This window comes from Gobio gobio (genome assembly GCF_949357685.1).
Source record: "Gobio gobio genome assembly, chromosome: 16".
Classification (NCBI taxonomy): Eukaryota; Metazoa; Chordata; class Actinopteri; order Cypriniformes; family Gobionidae; genus Gobio; species Gobio gobio.
Window position 1 is genome coordinate 23,624,353 of NC_137109.1, and position 18,079 is coordinate 23,642,431.

The 18,079-nt window shown below is 39.3% G+C and overlaps 1 protein-coding gene across 1 annotated transcript in view; it reads left to right on the top strand.

Annotated features, from left to right (window-relative positions):
* The first annotated feature begins 1,771 nt into the window (after positions 1 to 1,771).
* Positions 1,772 to 18,079, top strand: part of ppargc1b (peroxisome proliferator-activated receptor gamma, coactivator 1 beta) — a 48,335-nt gene continuing 32,027 nt past the window's right edge. Inside the window, exon 1 of the mRNA XM_079839755.1 lies at positions 1,772 to 2,162. Within this exon, the coding sequence (XP_079695881.1) occupies positions 2,082 to 2,162 (81 nt within the window). The 5' untranslated portion in view covers positions 1,772 to 2,081. The remainder of the gene's footprint in view (positions 2,163 to 18,079) is intronic.

Consider the following 18,079-nt stretch of genomic DNA (forward strand, 5'->3'; position numbering starts at 1 on the left):
ATGCAGCTAAAATTGAGTGTACAGTGTACAGAATATACTTCACAACGAACATCTAGTGCACGTATTAAGTAAATCAGTCTAATCTGGATTCCCCAGCAGGGCATTTCACAACTTTAGGACTCTGAAAGTGTTATTCTGAAATTGAACTCAAAGCTCCAATATGACGATCTTCATAAATTTGTTGCAACAGCCCTTGGTGTGCTCTTTGATTTATCTCCTCTCAGTACCCTGTCCATCCACACGGAAGCCCCCATTAAATCACCTTCCAGTCATAAAGCACAGTGAGAGATGTCTGCAGTATATGCATAGACTCTAACACCAGCACCTGCAACATAATGTCCCATTGAAACATGAAAAAATATTGTCATGCAAGCTTCAGCGTCGGAAAACAATGTGTGAATTCTATTGATTGCTGTCCTTGGACAACTACAGCTGAAGGCACAATGTAGTTGACCTCCATACATCAGGGCATAATCAATGAAATGATATGAGTGATGAAATGGACTCTTCTCTTGAATGATAACTCCAGCAGACAACAAACTCCTCCAGCCTGACAGCTGTCAGAGACCCCTTCCAGACGCTCAGGGCTGTCAAATCCCTCCCGTGACCTTTCACACTCTTCTGGAAGGTGGGCTTGTTGGCTTAAGTAACCATCTTGAAGGTCCACTCTAAATCCAGCCTTAAATGTCACTGAACGTTTGGTTTTTGTTGCATCTATTGCCTCATTTGTCACTGTTGCATTTGTTTGCTTTTTGGAAGAATTAGCACAACCTACGTTTTATCGATTTCTTTTTTATATATACACAGTGTGTTTTCAAACAGGCATGGTCGGAATCAAACTTTTGCTCTGACCTCAAACATTCAAAACAACATGTGTTTGGTCGATATAGCCGGCTAGTCAGCACACAGTTCAATAGACTGAAGGGGCCTTGGGGTAATTTCTGATTTGATTGAGAAGTTGTAATAGTCCTTCGAGGGCTTGTCAATTCAGATTTATTGGATTGCATGCCTTGTAAACAGTTTGTCTTAATATCTATAAGATTTATGTTAGATGTGAATCGTGTATATATATATATGGCAGTTGACTATATTCTAAGAGTGAAGATTTTCGATTCATGATAAAGTATTAAGGTTACTTGAAGCTACCAAAATCCAAATCATAGAGAAAGCCTGTGAGTGATTGTAGGATAACTGCACTTGACAAGAGCAGCCAATCAATGAGTCTACTGATTATGGGGTAATTACCCTAATTGTTTACATAGATTTGAATGCGTTACTCGGATATCAAACTTTATCACCATAAGCGTTGATTTGGGACCAAGTTTGCAGTTCATCTTCTTTTTATCTATAATATTCATTTCATTATTTTATTTATTGTAGTACCAGGGTCAAAGATAAGTGTCTCAGCATAAAAAGTCCAAAGACTTGTGCAGTTAAATAATAATAATAATAATAAATCATATATTTGCCAATATTTGCAGTGGACCCTGGCCAATTATATAATGCTAGTGTATGTAATGATTAATTCAATTTTAATGGTTAATGATGTAATTGTTAAATCAAACAAGCACTCTAAATACACCAAACAATTCAAATATTAAATATCTGTCTTTAGAATTTGGAGCTGATACAAATAGTTTTTCTGTTAACAGACCAACCAAGCATGACTATTGGCTGATGCTGAGGATTACATGAGGTCGTGGGATGCAACCACATTCTTTGGTGGGTTGTGATCGCTATATATGATATGCACAAAGCTGACATGGACTTTAGACAAAACAAACTAGCATCATAAATGAGTCATATACACTCTAATGTAGGCAGCAAAAACAGCTTGAGTTGCAGTTAGGAAAATGCATCCTGCTCCCAGTCCCTGCATCCTTCTTCAGACACCATCCTGTGTGTAACCCGCCTGCACCTTCAAATAATTCAAGTTTCAGCTGTTTTATTTAATCCAGCAATGATTAGGAAGCACTGAGGGACTTCAGCACACTGCCCTCAGTCGGTTAGAGATCCTCACTGCATGCGGGAAGAGCAGTATAGCAGCGCTCTCTGGCTCCTCTCATCTCATTCTCTAGAAGATGGCGGACTGCGCTTCACTGTTAGATGAGGAGCTCTCTTCATTCGTCTTCAATTACTTGACTGAAAACTCCGGAAGCCAGGTACGCCATGCACAATTTCTGATAGAACGGAATCGTGGCTCTTATTCCCCGGGTGATTTTTTGCATGTTACTGTCTGTGGCGCGATATACTTCCGTCATTTCATCGATGCTGTCAGAGCGTCTCAGCCGGCGTCTGGAGTCCCTGACGTCTGCGCTTCACGTGGAGTTCACAGGAAATATTCCTATATGCGAAAAGTGTCTTATAAGCGAATAATGTACAAATAATCGTTCTTTTCAAGTCTACTTTCGAGGATTAGCGATTAGGGGGAGGTTAAGACTTCATAAGTGTAATAGAACAAGTTCAAATGTGTTCGTCAGTTTGCCAAAAATCACACCAATTTCCCGGTATGTGTGTGTGAGTGTGTGACACGTGGGAGCTCTGGTGAACTAACTTACTAGACTTTAAAGTTTCTTGATGTGATCTCGTAGTTTTAATAACGAAAGCGCGTTGATTTGATTCCATAAGAGTTCATTGTAAGAGATGAAAAGTAGGCTAAACTGATCAGGATTGTTTATTTTCAGTCTTTTCTTTTGTCTATAATGCATCACATGCAATTTTGAGTCTATAGCTACTGCTAATATTAATACAGTTATTACAGGATAAAATTGGATAATTGCATGGTATGCACATCTGACCTGTTTAGCTTGAGCTGATTGTATAAAATCTATTATGCAGTAGCTTATGCAAGTATAAAGTTGAGAAACTAAAACGCAGCACTGTTATACAACATGTTTCCAAACAGCTGTGATATATAGGAGTATAGCTACTTGTATAATGTAGTGTAGAGATCGGAACTCTTTGCTTATTTGACAAACGTATTGTTTTCGTAAGCGTTTGCGTAACTGTTACAAAACAGGGCTTGATGCCATTTAGGTAAGCGCTAGTCAAACGATCCGTGCATCACGTGCCAGTAGCCTATGTGCTGTCGATATTAATAAATAAACGCTGTGCATTTTGCACTTTCGTGCTTGCCATGTCAAACAGGCTGTTGTCGCACTGCAAAGTGTTTATTTATATATACAATACACGTAGAATAGGGAGTTAGAATACAACGAATAGAATGCTTACTTTGATACTTTTACGTTATGTCACGGACATTATAGGCTACGCATGTTTAGACATGCATGATGCGCAGAATACATTCATTAATGCATCTTAAATTATGAACCTGAAAGTGGCACGTGCTGTTAACGTAGGCTGTGATATTCGTGTCGTGAATTAAATCGACTTGTGCCTGTTTACAAATCGAGATACTGTGTGTGTCAGGTGTTACTGAAAGGCGACGATCCCTTAAAACATTTGAACGCTGAGAGGAAGCGCTCGGTGGTGTTGTCCTTTGTCCTTGTGTCAGCGGGAATAGTGTAAGCGCTGTAAATGTGCTCATTTCGGATTATTGGGTTGAGCTCGCAGTCTGGTCAGTGTAATAGTACTCCATCCTCGTGACTGGAGTTACAGAACACAGTTACTGCAGTCATGTGCTCGCCGTCGTTAGACGTAGTAGAACGAGAGAGGGGCGGGACCACTGACGCGCGTCCACGACAGCCACACACTCCCTCCTCCGGGCGTGCATGTGACTGACTGACTTGACTGCTGCTGCTGCCGCTGCGCAAAGTGGAGCAGTTCAGATCACGACTAATAATTCACCATCCACTCTAGGAGGATCTGAGAAGAAGCGTTGGCTTGGCGCCTTTTTGATTTATAAACAGTATTTGTATTCATGCAGATATGTGATTTCATGCTGGAACGTCTAACTAAATTGGATTTAGGCTTTATTTTTAATCTTCAAAATTCTCTGTCCACTAGCCTACAATTTATTCCATCTTTTGAACTATGTGAAATACCTACTCCCATTGCTTCAAGTATGATTTATTTTGACATAAATTATTATAGGCTACATGCAATTTAGCTATCATCGAGTATTCCTCAGAGCCACATATTCATTTGCAATAATGACCAGTTGACCGTATGTTGTCATGCATATTACATAGCTCCTTAAAATATTGATTTGAAAATATTTATCATGTGATTTAAGATGAATATAAGATTAATATGAACCTATAAGTGAGGTTGCCGGCGACAACATTCAAATATGCACCCATATAGGCCTACAGTATATTGTAATAATATCACACAATATTGATAGTGTACTTTAAATGAATCCAAAAAAGTGCATTATCCAAGATTGAACATTATGATGATGCTGCTGCTGAAAATGGCCCAATATCAGCCGATTTATCGGCCTGGTAGATATGTAGGTCTATCATTGATGCTATGGGAAAAAAAAGACCTTCAGTGCATTCCAGTTTGTTTCTCCGCCTCACTGCATCTTTATGTTCTGCTGTTGACATTTACACATTCACTGCATAAAATCGGAACATTTTAAGGTTTTGAAATACATTATACTGCATCAGTTCTCAGGCAAGCTCGCAGTTGTCGTGATGTGCGGCACTGCAGTACTATGTGTTCAGCTTCCGTGATATGGGCTGAGTCACCTAACTTGACAGAGTCAGGCAAATGTATTTACACCATGAAATGACTACCCCCACTCACCAGCTTGTGTCAGTCAGCTGTGCCTCCCCTCATTTCCACTCATAATTATATGCTCATTTGAAATCATAAATATGCAGGGGTTGACATGGTCTTTACAGTGAGTTTAGACAATTGGCTCTTTGTCTGCTTGTTTACTGAAGAATTTTCTCTATCATTTGCCTTATCGCTGTGAAGTAGAACCATAAAATCAAATCAACGGCAATGCAATGATGTTTCAGATGTTCTGGTTGGAGTTTGCTGGTTCGAATTCACTTGACATCTGATTTGAAGAAACTGCACATTTTTAGTCTATTCATTTGAAATCCACTGAGAGAGAGTACAATGAGATACCATAAAACATCACATGAATATAATTTGATTTGGTTTTCACAGAAAGGCTTTAGCTCTGAATGTGGCTCAATAAATTGGCTGCAGTCTCTAGATCGTCAGTTTATGTTTTGCTCTTTTCAATTACTTTACAGAGCTGTCTGTTGCCTTGCTCAGGGCACACTTGTATTTATTAGTAGGGCTGTTTCCTCTCTTGAAGCCCCAGAGGTCCTTCATCTGACTCCTCCATCTCTCTTTGGGGACGTGAGGAAGTCTGGGAATGCTCTGTAACAGATCAATGTCAATTTTGGACTGAAAGGGTATAGACTGTGGAAACACGGGTCCTTGATATCAATGATGTACCCATACTACTAATCCATCATCAGCTAAGAGCTCAACTGGCATCAAAGGTTAAAAACCCTTTCATTGAGTTGTCTGGTAATATGGGACCAAGGATAGGATGTATTGAGAATGCTATTTTCCGGAACTATAGGCCTCAGTCTGCTGTAACATTAACTCTCTTTTATAGATTATCCGGAGGACGATCTATAGATGTACAATCACTTTAGTGTGTTCTGTAAATAACGCTTGTGTCCATTACGTTAGCATTTATTTACACCGTGCGTTCTGCTGTAATGCTTGTTTAAAGTGCCCCTATTATGCACCTGATTTTGTTTTGAAGGTCTCCAACAACAGGTTTACATGCATTAAAGGTCAAAAAACTGTTTAATTGTCTCATAATATACATTACGCATCACCACATTTCTCAAACGACTTTACGGATGGATCAGTCTCTCTAAATCCCTTTTTTCCATGAGCCTACTCTGCTCTGATTTGCCAGACGGCCCAGTCTGTTGCAATTGGTCTACCGCGTACAGCGCATGCCCATTATCATAACTGAACTTCAGCTCGGGAGGCTTCTTCAGTCCTCAGCGATTGTACATACTGTAAAGACAGTAACGATGACGTCGATTTTACCATATCCATCCAAGCGCGAAGAACTAGTTATTCAACCCGAACCTCCATCACAAGGACGATATGAGCAGGACATTTCTCAGTGATACGCTACTCATTATGAGCTAAATTATGAGATGTTGCAACTGTAAATCCTCACCATCAGGATTAACAAGTGTACGTCCATCAACAAACGCATGTTTATATTTCTAATTTATTGCGGTGCACATGCAGGAACTGTTTAAATAATGGTGCATATGTTAGCCGAGCACTAATTTGATCTAAATTGTGTCCTAATTTGATTCTGACAGTAATAACATGGGTTAGCCAGAAACGTAAATAATATAAAACACAAAACTACGTATTTTGAACATCCGGTAGAAAATATGTACATCAGTAATTATTCATACTTACAGGTTGTGATTCTGAGAAGCAAGTTGGTCCAAATAAACTGGGTACTGACCCATCTTTCCAGAGCAAGCGTTTTGCGAATTCCATGTTTATCTCCGATATTTGAGACCAGTCATCAGTAAAATGATGTTTGAGGGCGGGTCAAGTTGACAACGTACAACAAAGGCGGACATTATGCAAATGTATTTTCTAGTGATGTAGAACCGTCACGCATTAGGATTCGAAATACAAATGACTCGATTTGGCGGTTCAGAGTCGATTCTTTCTTTTGGGAGACAATAACTTTATTTATCATGCACTTTCGACTTTACAGCTTTGCAGACCATTTACATTCACAAACAGCTACATTACACACTGCATGAAAGGGAGTAGGGACTATTAGAAAAAACATAATAGGGGCACTTTAAAGGGTTAGTTCTCTCAGAAAATCCCCCATGTTGTTCCAAACCTTGGGTGCGCTTCCCAAAAACACTGTTAGCCAACTATGGTAGCAAGTTCCGTCGTTATCAACATAGTTACATTTACATTTATGCATTTTGCAGACGCTTTTATCCAAATCGACTTGCATTGCATTCAAGGTACACATTTTTTTACATTTAGTCATTTCTTGCTTTCCCTGGGAATCGAACCCACGACCTTAGCTAGCACCACGCTCTACTGTTTGAGCTACAGGAAAGCTAGTTTAATGAATCTGTGTTTCCCGAAACCATAGTTCCAACAAACATTGCAACAGCATTGCAAAGTTGTATGGTCTGAAAAGTCGTCTTAATGGCATAGTTTCATGTTTGCATGACTTGTGGGCTCAATAAATCCTTAGCTTGAGCAAAATAAGCAAGCTGACATTCATTACAATCTCTATATTTTATTTCAAATATATACATTGTCATTTACGTCTTTTAGTTTGTGAAGAGATTGCAGTTTTTGAATAGTGTGCATGTGTGTACATACTCTAGTACATAAGAACGAGCCTATGATTGAATCTGGAAAAAAGCAAAATAACTGAGAAAAAAATGAGAATTAGTCCTCAGATGCAATGTCCGGCAATTTAGCAAAAAAATCTGGCATTCATTAAAGGGGTGGTAAACCACGATTTCACTATTCTAACTTTAGCTAGCGTGTAATGTTGCTGCTTGAGCATAAACAACATCTGCAAAGTTACAACATTCAAAGTTTAAAGCAAAGGGAGATATTTGCTTTTAAAGAAATCCATTTCTAAGAACTACAGCAAACGGCCAGTAGGCGACTACACACATTCCTCCAGGGTTGGTGACATCACCAGGCTCAATATTTACATAAACCCCTCCTCCGAGAATATTAAATAGGGGGGTTGGGGGCGCCATTTTGTATCACGGCGCTGTTGTGGTATAGTTAGACTGGAGTGTTGTTGCCGCGATGCCGAGGAAACGCTGTTATATTCATCCGGATTGCAGGTCTGGGGTACTTGCTTTGTTCAGCCTTCATAGGGACAGGGGTGCGTTGCAGAGCGTTTAACATACAGCATGTTATATGCACGTGTGTATGAGACAGAAGGGAACAGGCGCGTGCGGTGCTCCCGCAGCACATCTCACGGAGGAAAACTTCCATCTTCGCGAGTTCAATGCCGGATTTGCACAACGTCAGCTGCATAAGACAAACACTGCCAGTGTGTGAATGCACGACGCGCGCGGGGCTCCCTCCCGCAGCACATTTCACGGAGGAAAACTTTCACAATGTTCGCGAGTTCAATACAGGATATGCACAACGGCTTGTCCTGAAAGCTGGATTTACAAACAGAAGCTGTTTACGGGCCACAACCTGTAAGTCTGATTTATTTTTCATCGATGTGTTTTCCTGTAATAGGTTAATTGTACGTTGTAGCAAGGAAGTAAACAGATGACAACACTGTTCTGCAAACCAGTCTGTTAAATGCTCATTCATACTTAACGTTATCTGACGAACACCTAACGTTACAAACACTAACGTTAAAATCTCAACAGCGAACTTGGCATTAGTGTAAATTATTCTTTGATTAGAGCTTTTATGTGTTGTTTATCTACAGGCTTGCTAAACATGGTTCTGTGTGTGATTTGGCTAACTTACTAGTAAAGCCAGTGTTTAGTGTGTTGGGTTAATAGTTCTTGTGACAGATATTTGGCTATAATCGTTCTAAAAATACAAAAGTAACAGTGCCATTCAGTAGCGATCACTATAGATCCGCAGTCTTTACTCTTGAGGACTGAACAGGTTCTGCTCGATCATCTTCACTAAAATGTTCTGGGTCTGATTCGGGCTCAGATTGGTGTGGTTTTATTGATGCCATCGTTTCTAATACTGACCAAAGCACAGTCTACCGGTGAAGGGAAGGGGCGTGACGTTTCCGACAAACGTGCACTGCGGTTAGCGAATCACAACACACTGGGCCAGCTAACCAATCTGAGCCCACTGCGTATTTTTGAGGGACTGGCTTCATGCAACCCGGAAAGCATCAGACCGTTTTACAAGGAGGGACAGAGCAGTGTAGAATAAAGGTCAAATATATGAAAAATAATGATTTTTTTTTTTTTAAACGAAGCATGAACACGTTACAGTGCACCCCACAAACACAATCAAGCCTTCAAAAGAATGTGTTTTACCACCCCTTTAAATTAGTTACAATAAATCATTACTACACCACCTTCCTGACATTATTAATCAACGTGGTTGAACTACAAATTTGCGAAAATACAGTTTCGGGAACAGTCGTGACTAGCAAGTTCATGTTTTTTCAACAATGCATCATACTTTGGTTGTTAAGCTGTGAGTTAAGTCGTTGTACGGTTTCTTCTGTGTAACACAAAAGGAGAAATTTTGAACAATGTGCTGGTAACTCATTTCCATGTATGGGTCCTGGAGTTTTCATTACACATCATTGACCCAGTTCCTGGTCTTTTAGATGTGATGATTGAGTAACTGCCTGAGTTAAGAGGTTTTTGTTGTGTCATAACGAAGTTGCATGTTGGAATGATAAATGTTAGTTCTAGAAGAGAATGCTGTGCAACAGGACTTTAAGGGTGCGTTCACACTCGTCATGTTTGGTTTGATTAAAACAAACCCTGGTGCGATTGCTCGGTTAGTGCGGTTAATTTGAACATATGTGAACGCTGCCATACGAACCCTGGTGCGCACCAAACAAGCGGACCAAGACCGCTAAAAAGATGGGTCTTGGTCCGCTTCCAAACGAACTCCGGTGCGGTTCGATTGATATATGAACGCAACACGACCCAAAGACATGTAAACGAACCAAAAACAGGACGTGCTGTCACAAGATGCCGCTACAAGTCATCCTATTTGACGACGCGGAAAGATAGGTGTAACCAAAATGAGTAGAGGGCGGGGAGCAACGAGGAGGTAACGTAAAGTGCCTCATCAATATATGCAGATCTTCGTTTCTACATACAACGAAGGAAATCCTGGTGCTGTTTTGAAAGTTTTGAACATTTTATGAGCTCTTCGTGAGTTCTCAGCTGGTAAAAATAAAACCATATGTACACGCATAAAATGATCGCGTTTAATCCAGCACACAGCATTGTTTTGAATGTTCGGGTAAGCAAGCTCCGTCGCGAAATATACGTCATAAAAGCCAACCAATCAGGTTGTGACCGTATCCCTATGCCTTTGGTTTGGTAACTTTAGGTTCGCTGTTAAAAATGCCAGTGTGAACGCTAAGCGGACCAGGACTATATGTTTTGTTTTAGTTTTTTGGTCTGGACTAAACGAACCGAACTACAAGTGTGAACGCACCGCACCCTAAGACAAACTCATTGTGATTGGCAGTGTTGCGTGAATGAGCATTTGACAACAGTGTTTAAAGAGTCTCACATGGCTTTTAAAAGATTAAAAGCCATGTTTGTTATTACAAAAAAAATATTTCCTTCAGTTATAAGATAGTAAAACTCATTCACACCACGAACAGCAACTGTAAAGATAACTATAGCGATAACTGTTTTAGCGTTTACGCCAAGGGACAATATTATTTTGCTTATTGTAAGCACACTGCAGTTAAACTTATTTGCTGTCATTGTTTTTATAAATCATCAGGTAGAAAAATTATCCTGAAATCGATTCCAACTCTGTGTTATCGTTATAACTGTGGTGTGGACTTCTCAATTCCTGGAATAGAGAAATTTAGGTTTGAAACAACTTAGGCGAACTGTCCTTTTTGTTATGGAGGCGGCCATTTAGTTTTATGCTGTGGTTTCTGAGTCCACTGTTATTGGATATGGTATCCTGGAGAAATGCTTCATGCCAGCATTATCATTTTGCTGTTGTTTTATATTAAGGCATTAATGTTGCACACCCGTATTAAAGCTCAGGTGTCCTAAATCAACCTCAGCTGAAAAAATAAGTGGATGCAACCTTTGTATTCTGGGACATAAGGTTATATCTTAATCTCTGAATCACTCACGTGGCACAGTAGAACTTGATATGGTTGTTTGGTCTCAATTAAAGTGGTATAAATCAATGCATGAGTTTAGTAGGGCAACTGCAGGAACCATTTGCATGGTTGCAGGTTAACCTGTATTTGCAAGCTAAACAAAGTTGCAGGTGTGTTATTCTAATATCGAATCACCCCCCACCTGAACACTGTGAAAATAAAAGCGCAGAAAGCTCTTTGTGTTAGATTCAGCCTCTCCTCTGGCGAGTACATTTGAGGATTATATAACGCACACAGTGTACTTTAGATCAAATGTGCCTGACTATAAAATTCTGGAAGTTCTTTATTATATGGTCCTTGTAGATGATCGTGTAGATGATACACACATCCTAATTGGGAGTGATTTGGCAAAAAAATGACATTTTTCAGCCTTTCGACGATATTTGATAACTCCATTTTTATGTATTCTCGGAAAATGCTCTGAAATTGCTTTAATTTTTTTTTCGTTTTTTTTTAGGGTGATCAAATGAGTTTTGAATCAGTTCATAGTTTGATCCACTAAAATAATTAATCCTGAACTAATTTCTGAAATTTCAGATTATGCAAGAAGAGAGTTTCTTGTCATTTTCAGCCACATTATTGTTCTCTTAAGTGCTTTGTCTTATATCAGACACAGCAGTGAAAGCAGGTGAGGGTAAGGAAATTTCCGCATGTTTTGAATGAGAAGGGAGCGTACCAGGCTTACCATAGCAACATTACATCAGGGGAGGGCAAGCTCAGACTGGCAGGGACTCAGAGTGGGCAAATGAGAACATGTAAAGCATCTTAAAATGCAAGTCTATGGCGTAACAACAGGTACATTGATCATACAAACATAGACCTGCTATAGGTGTGTCCTAGCTTCCTCCAACCTATGTATTTTAAATATGACATATACTCTGTTTCTTCATGTAATTTTTCAAAGTACATTTTTTGACTTATTATTGTTTGACTTATTTGGTGTACACTAATTGGTGTTCCTGTTAATTAAAATATGATAATAAATAAGACCTGTTACTAAGCAGCACCTAATGACAAGTAAACAAAAGAATAAGCTGGATTATAGTAAGCCAGAAGAAAACTAGTGCTCAACCTATATATTTTAAAGGTTAAAGGCTATTTTCAGTTTAGATGCTCATATTGTAGATTTTGCAGGGCTTGAAACACCTTAAAAGTATCATAAACATGGTCCATACTGTATATGACTTGTGTTATATAGTCAAACCAACATTTTCATTTACACTTCAAAAATAGACCCAAGAATTTTACAAGCAGAACTGATCCATTTCCTGGTCGGTTAAGTGTTACTGTGCTGATTGAGCAACTGAGTTGTGAGACTGTCTGAGTTTAGGTGATTTTGCTTTGTCATACTGTAGTTACATGTTTCAGGGAATGTTACAGCAGTTTTTTTTTTTTTCAAGAAGAGAATCTTGCACAACAGGACTGTAAGACAAACTCGTCATGAATTGCAGTGTTTCTGTGTTGTGCGTGAATAAGTACGGTAGGCTATTTGACATAACAGCAATTCAAAAATAACTATGTTTGGTATAACAAGATGTTTCATTACGCTGTACGAGATGTCTGAGGAGACTATTGGCTCCTATGACAACAGCGACGATACACAGTGTTCCTCCACAGAATGTTCTGGCTCGGGACAGTAACCAAACCAAAAGAGGCCGTTCATCGACTCTCTGACTCTCTTCTTATTTCAGCGAGCACCTGACTCTCTTACCCTCTTGAAAACCCCATCAGAAAACCAGAGTTTCTCCAGCATATCCAAGCGTGCACTCTGTGAATATGACCTAATTCGATAATGAACCTTTGATTTGGCAAGCTTTGCCGACATTTGACTGCTGTTCTGGATATTGTCAGTCTTGGGCAATTTCAGCTGGCTGTGTTAGTAGTTTGCTCTTGGATGGAATGACCTTTATACACTGTCCATTTCATTCACCTTTCCATTCTTGCTCTGCAAACTGAACTGGATCTTGAACCGTCTCTTGAAACATCTCTAAATCTTGTTCTGATGGCGCAGTAATTTTTAGCACTCCTCCCTGTTGTTTCATTGTAGTAAAAGAACCTGTACTCAGCCTCCGCCACATTCCAGTTCGTATTGAACGTGTCAAACGTGTGTACAACGACTGTTTTGAAACACTAGCATTCCTTTCACTAGTGAAGACCTGCAAATGACTGGGTTGTAGACACTCCCAAATAGGTGTCCAAAATGTCTAAATAAGGAAGGAGTGTTATGATGTAATCTGGGAAATATATGTGGAAGTAGGATTATTTTTGTCTTATATTCCAGTTATATAAATATCAAAAAATTCTTAAAACAAGACAAATTTACTTGAGAAATAACTGTGCATGAGATATTAAAACTTTTCAGAGAATGTATCTTTAATACGAGTGTATTACTGTCTTTTTTTTTCATTTATTTTAAGTGAAAAATATGGCAGATATGTGATGATGTCTTAATATTTGATACAGTGTTGCTTCTCAAGTAAAGTTAACTTATTATAATTTTTCAAACAATTTTTACTGGGAAACAAATCAATACTTTGGTATAATGTTACTAAATGATTACCCCATTTACATTTATATTGTACTTTAAGGAAGTTAGTATTACTATAGTACTGTCTAAAACATATTGTCAATTAGATTAGTGATAGAATGGCTGATTTTTAGAGGCCTTAAATATTGACTTGCAGCATGGATCTCTGATATGAATTATAAATTCACTCACTATATCCACAGTAATACTGTGATTGTCTAAGCAAAAGTGCAGTATCCATCTGTGGCTTAGGCAACCTGTCTCATACAGAGTGAGCTAAACTGTCTAAGACAAGCTCTGGATACAGTAGTTGTTTATTGCCACAGGACAAATTTCAGCAATCACTAGAGAAAATTCCAGAGTCAGTTTTATTCTATGTCAAGCACTTGAATTCTACCCACTATACAGAATGTGTTTTCTCCCTCTTCCATTAGCCCTTTCATGTACTTTTGCAGAACTCTATGTGCTTTTCAGAGTCTCCCCTGATGCGGCGCAGCTGTGTGTGACCCTATTTCTAGACTCTATGCCTGGACGAAAGCAGGAGTAATCTCAATGGGTTACATTAGCATTTTCATTACAGTCATTTGAATATTTGCTTTGACTTTATGATATCACTGCACCAGATGTATCTGTAGGATTTGTTTGGAAGACATCTAGCAGGATCTAGCCTCTACAGGAGATCAAACCCATGTTCGGGGTGTGCAATATTGACAAAAAAATTATATCTCAATATTTTCAAGAATTTTTATATCGATAATGATAATTTGACAATATTTTGTTGAGTGTTATTGTGCAGGTTTAGGACTGCCGTGGACGGCTGACTCCTAAAGTTTTGATATTCTTCATATTCTGTGCAGAGGTCAGTTCTCAACAGTGACAGTGGAATTTTCTTTTCCAATAAATTGATCAAAGTCTGTTTAATGCAGCTCAGAAGCGACATGAATGCATTTAACCTACAGTTACATAAATGTTTTGATGTTTAAACATAAAACGTTGAATATTGATATTTGAAATTATTTGAGTCATTGAATCATTCATTCAACCGATTTGTTTAAAAAGTTGATTCATTCAGTAACGAAACAACACTGTGGTTTGCTTCGAGACGCAAAACAGTCAATGTGTTATTTTGTTTTGAACTATTTACGTTGCGAGTGAGGGATATTCTCGATAATGTCAGATCGCATACCCTTAAACCCATGTCATTTTAGGCCCTAGGTGTGAAATATCAGGTGTAAACCAGACCTAAATCCATAAATATGAAGTTTACATGTCATATTTTCACATTATGGATGAAGTAGAAGTCTCAGTTCTTCTCAGAAAGAATCCCTCAAGGGGAAGACAAACATTGCTGGAGGTTCATTGAGGAAGTTAACCTGCCCGTGATGGGTTATTGATTTCTTTGAATGTATTTCCCTCAGGTTATTTCACCCAAAGAAAACAGTTCACCAGACAGTCTTTTTGTGACAGATCTCTAGAAATGCGTTTTCTTCTTCTCTTATGTACTTTAAGTCTTCTATGGAAGCTTGTTTCCACCACGGAATAAAACATTTTTAAAGATAATTGTGACTTTTTATCTCGCAATTTTGACTTTTTTCTTGCGAGTTATAGGCCCGGTTTCACAGACAGGGCTTAGACTAAGCCAGGATTAGGCCTTAGTTCAATTAGGACATTTAAGTAACTTTTATAAACGTGCCCAAGAAAAAAACATTACTGGTGTGCATCTTTAGACAAAACAATGCCACTGACACATTTTAAGATTTGTCAGTGCAAGATTCTTTCAGTTAAAATAGCTCAAACATGCATTTTAGTCTAGGATTAGTTTAAGCATTGTCTGTGAAACCGGGGGAAAAAGTCAGAATTCCTTCTACTATTATGTACGTTCAGTCTTCTAGGGAAGCTTGTTAAAAACAGCTAAGCTGTTGAAAACTTTCTGCGGATTTCAGTCACATTCATGTTTTTCTCATAATCAAACTACATTACATCTCAGATTTTAAAGAAAAACTTCCAGTCAAATTCCCAGCTTAAAAGCGGAAATCCGAGTTCTTAAATGCCCACTGTTTCTGGCTGCCAACATGATGGCGTACAAAAGGCCAGTCACATGACACGGGACAGTTGCCAACTGGTGGTAGCTCATGTAATACTGCCTACTTAGAAGTCAGGTCATGGAGGGGTTGTAGTGATGGTCTTTCATGTGAAGTGTATGGCTTTATTTTGCTAGCGTCACAACAGAATTCTTTTGTCTTTTGCTCTTGGAGTGAACAGAATGTTTTTTGGGGGCGTCTCTTATGGAAGAGTCATTAACGATGGGTGAGGCACACTAGAGTGTTTGTTTCTTCAAGTTTGGACAAAGCTTTAATAAAGCTCGGATTGTTGGGGACCTGGAGTTGTTTTCGTTCTTGCCTTTACAGAGCTGTCAAACGTCAGGCCCACACATCAACACTGGATGTCTTTACAGGCTTAAAGACAATACTAAAATAATTCTAATGAGTTTCTGTTTAAAACATGCAAGTATAAAAGTGTAGGTCTAATTGCATAGGCAGGAAGTGTCTGTGTGCAAATGAATGCTAAAAATGCCACACAATTTTTTTTTTTTCAATTGCAGAGCTCCTGACATGTATAAGTGCATCCTACAATTCCCGACGCCCACTAATTCACAATGACAGAAAGCCTAAAGATATAAACTCCCACTCGCTTCCACAAATACATCAAGTTGCTCTTAAGGTGACACAGAGCCTTCCCGATTTAAGCGGCACCTTTCGGTGGAGCATCCGTGGCGCTGGAGGGGCTGTTTTGCTTTCATTACAGTGTATAATATGTATTAATATGTAAAGCCTTATGCAGGGGTTTGGTGTCAGACAATGCTTTTCTTGCATTAAGAGCACATAGGGATCAGAGAATAGACATATAGAGTTCACTGCTATCAGTGGAAGGTGCCTGAGGGAGCCATTAGTAGAATGGCTTGGCTGTTAGTGCCAGAGAATATGCGCCCCAGAGGTCCACCTCGGTTGGGCCCAACCAGAACGTGGGTTATAAACAGAGGACGACTAGTCTGTGTGGTGATGATAGGATCTACGTCTGGGTGTGGTAATCTGCTGATGAGTGGGGTGATATAGTAAAGAGGTCTTGGAGATGAATTACTCACAGGCCATTCCTACTAGCATGGCACAAAGTCCCATAGGGCTTTCACAACACGGCACTGCTTTGCAACCGCTCTTATCTCTTATATGGACACGGAAAAGAGTTAATATTGTTACTACATATTCAAACACTAGCTGTGAGCAGTAAACAGAGTAGAATAGATGCTAGGTGAGACTTTATATAAAGAAAGAAACACGGTTATGGAAGTTGGAAAATTCTATTTTCTTGGGTCATTTAGACGATGACGCTCACTGGTGCTCTAATTACCCCAGTGTAAGCAGGCGACAGATGATTTAGGCTTGTGTGGGGGGAAAAAAACACCCACTGGATGTCCGGTCAGGTGAACATGAGGACAGTCAGTCATTAGATGGAAGGGATGCACCTCACAGCCATCTTGTATTATTTACTGCGAGCTTTAGGGGCGTCTGCAGCTTTCGTTGCAAAGCCTGATCCAGTTTTAACCTGCCTGTCAGAGATTTACTGCTGAGCTCTTCAAAATGACAGAGTTTTACACAGTTTAATGGTTATAAGAAGTGGGTGATGGACATTTCCCTTTCTCTCCAGGGTCAGGTTTTTTCAAGGCCAAATTATCATCATTTTTCAGATGCGAGCTTGGAATAAAAAAGGGACGTCACTGAATGAGGGGGGCAGATCCATCAAAAAGAACAGGTGTTTCATAGCCCTTAGACTTTTGTCTGGCAGATTATATTTACATGTGTTATGGCTCCCTATAGCAGAATGTAATCTGTCGTGATTGAATTTGAAGGCGCGGATTGGGACAACAGAGCAGGGAATTGGTTGTTTGTGGAAACTCAAAAGACCGTCCCCTTTGATCAGACAGCTGTGAAGTTCAAAGTACCCCTGCTCGTACGGAAGAGCACATGTGCTTTTGCACACGATTAGATAGCAGATGCATCGATAGAACATAACGCTTATCGTCAGCATCTGTTTTTCAAGCCCATTGACGCAATGTTTCTTAGATTTCACCTTGTCCCGTGAGACAAATGCTCTTTGTCTCTATTTGAGCACTTATTCCTAATATGGTACTGTGTGAACTCCAAAGTCATGTGCACAGCGACCACACAAATCAGTGACATTGCTGTTTCAACAGGACTGTTTGACTGTATAAACAAGTTTTCAGGACTGATCTCTTCCCCTCAGGCATTTTCCCCTACTTCTAACACTAACTTAATAGATAGTTTGCTTTTGCAGACAGAAGTGTATTTTTACTAGATTCATGATTGTACTTAACCTTTAGCCTCTTGTAGTAATGGCTTAATAGGAATTTAAAAAAACTATTTGTGAGTCATTTTGCACCTGTTCAGAGAGGATAACGACACTGAAGAGGCCAAGTTAGGCAAAGACTAGTGTAATACCTAGTGCTTCTAACCCTGTGAACTGCCAGAGCTTAACCACTAAGCACTGGTTATCTCCTCATATTTGGTTAATCTTCCTTTACAACATCTATTTTAGTTGATTCTTCTTGACCCCTTGCCCACTTTGCAAAGTAAGCCAAATAAGCATGCTTATATCCATCTGCTTTGTTTTTATACATTGCATTGCATTCTATGCTGCGT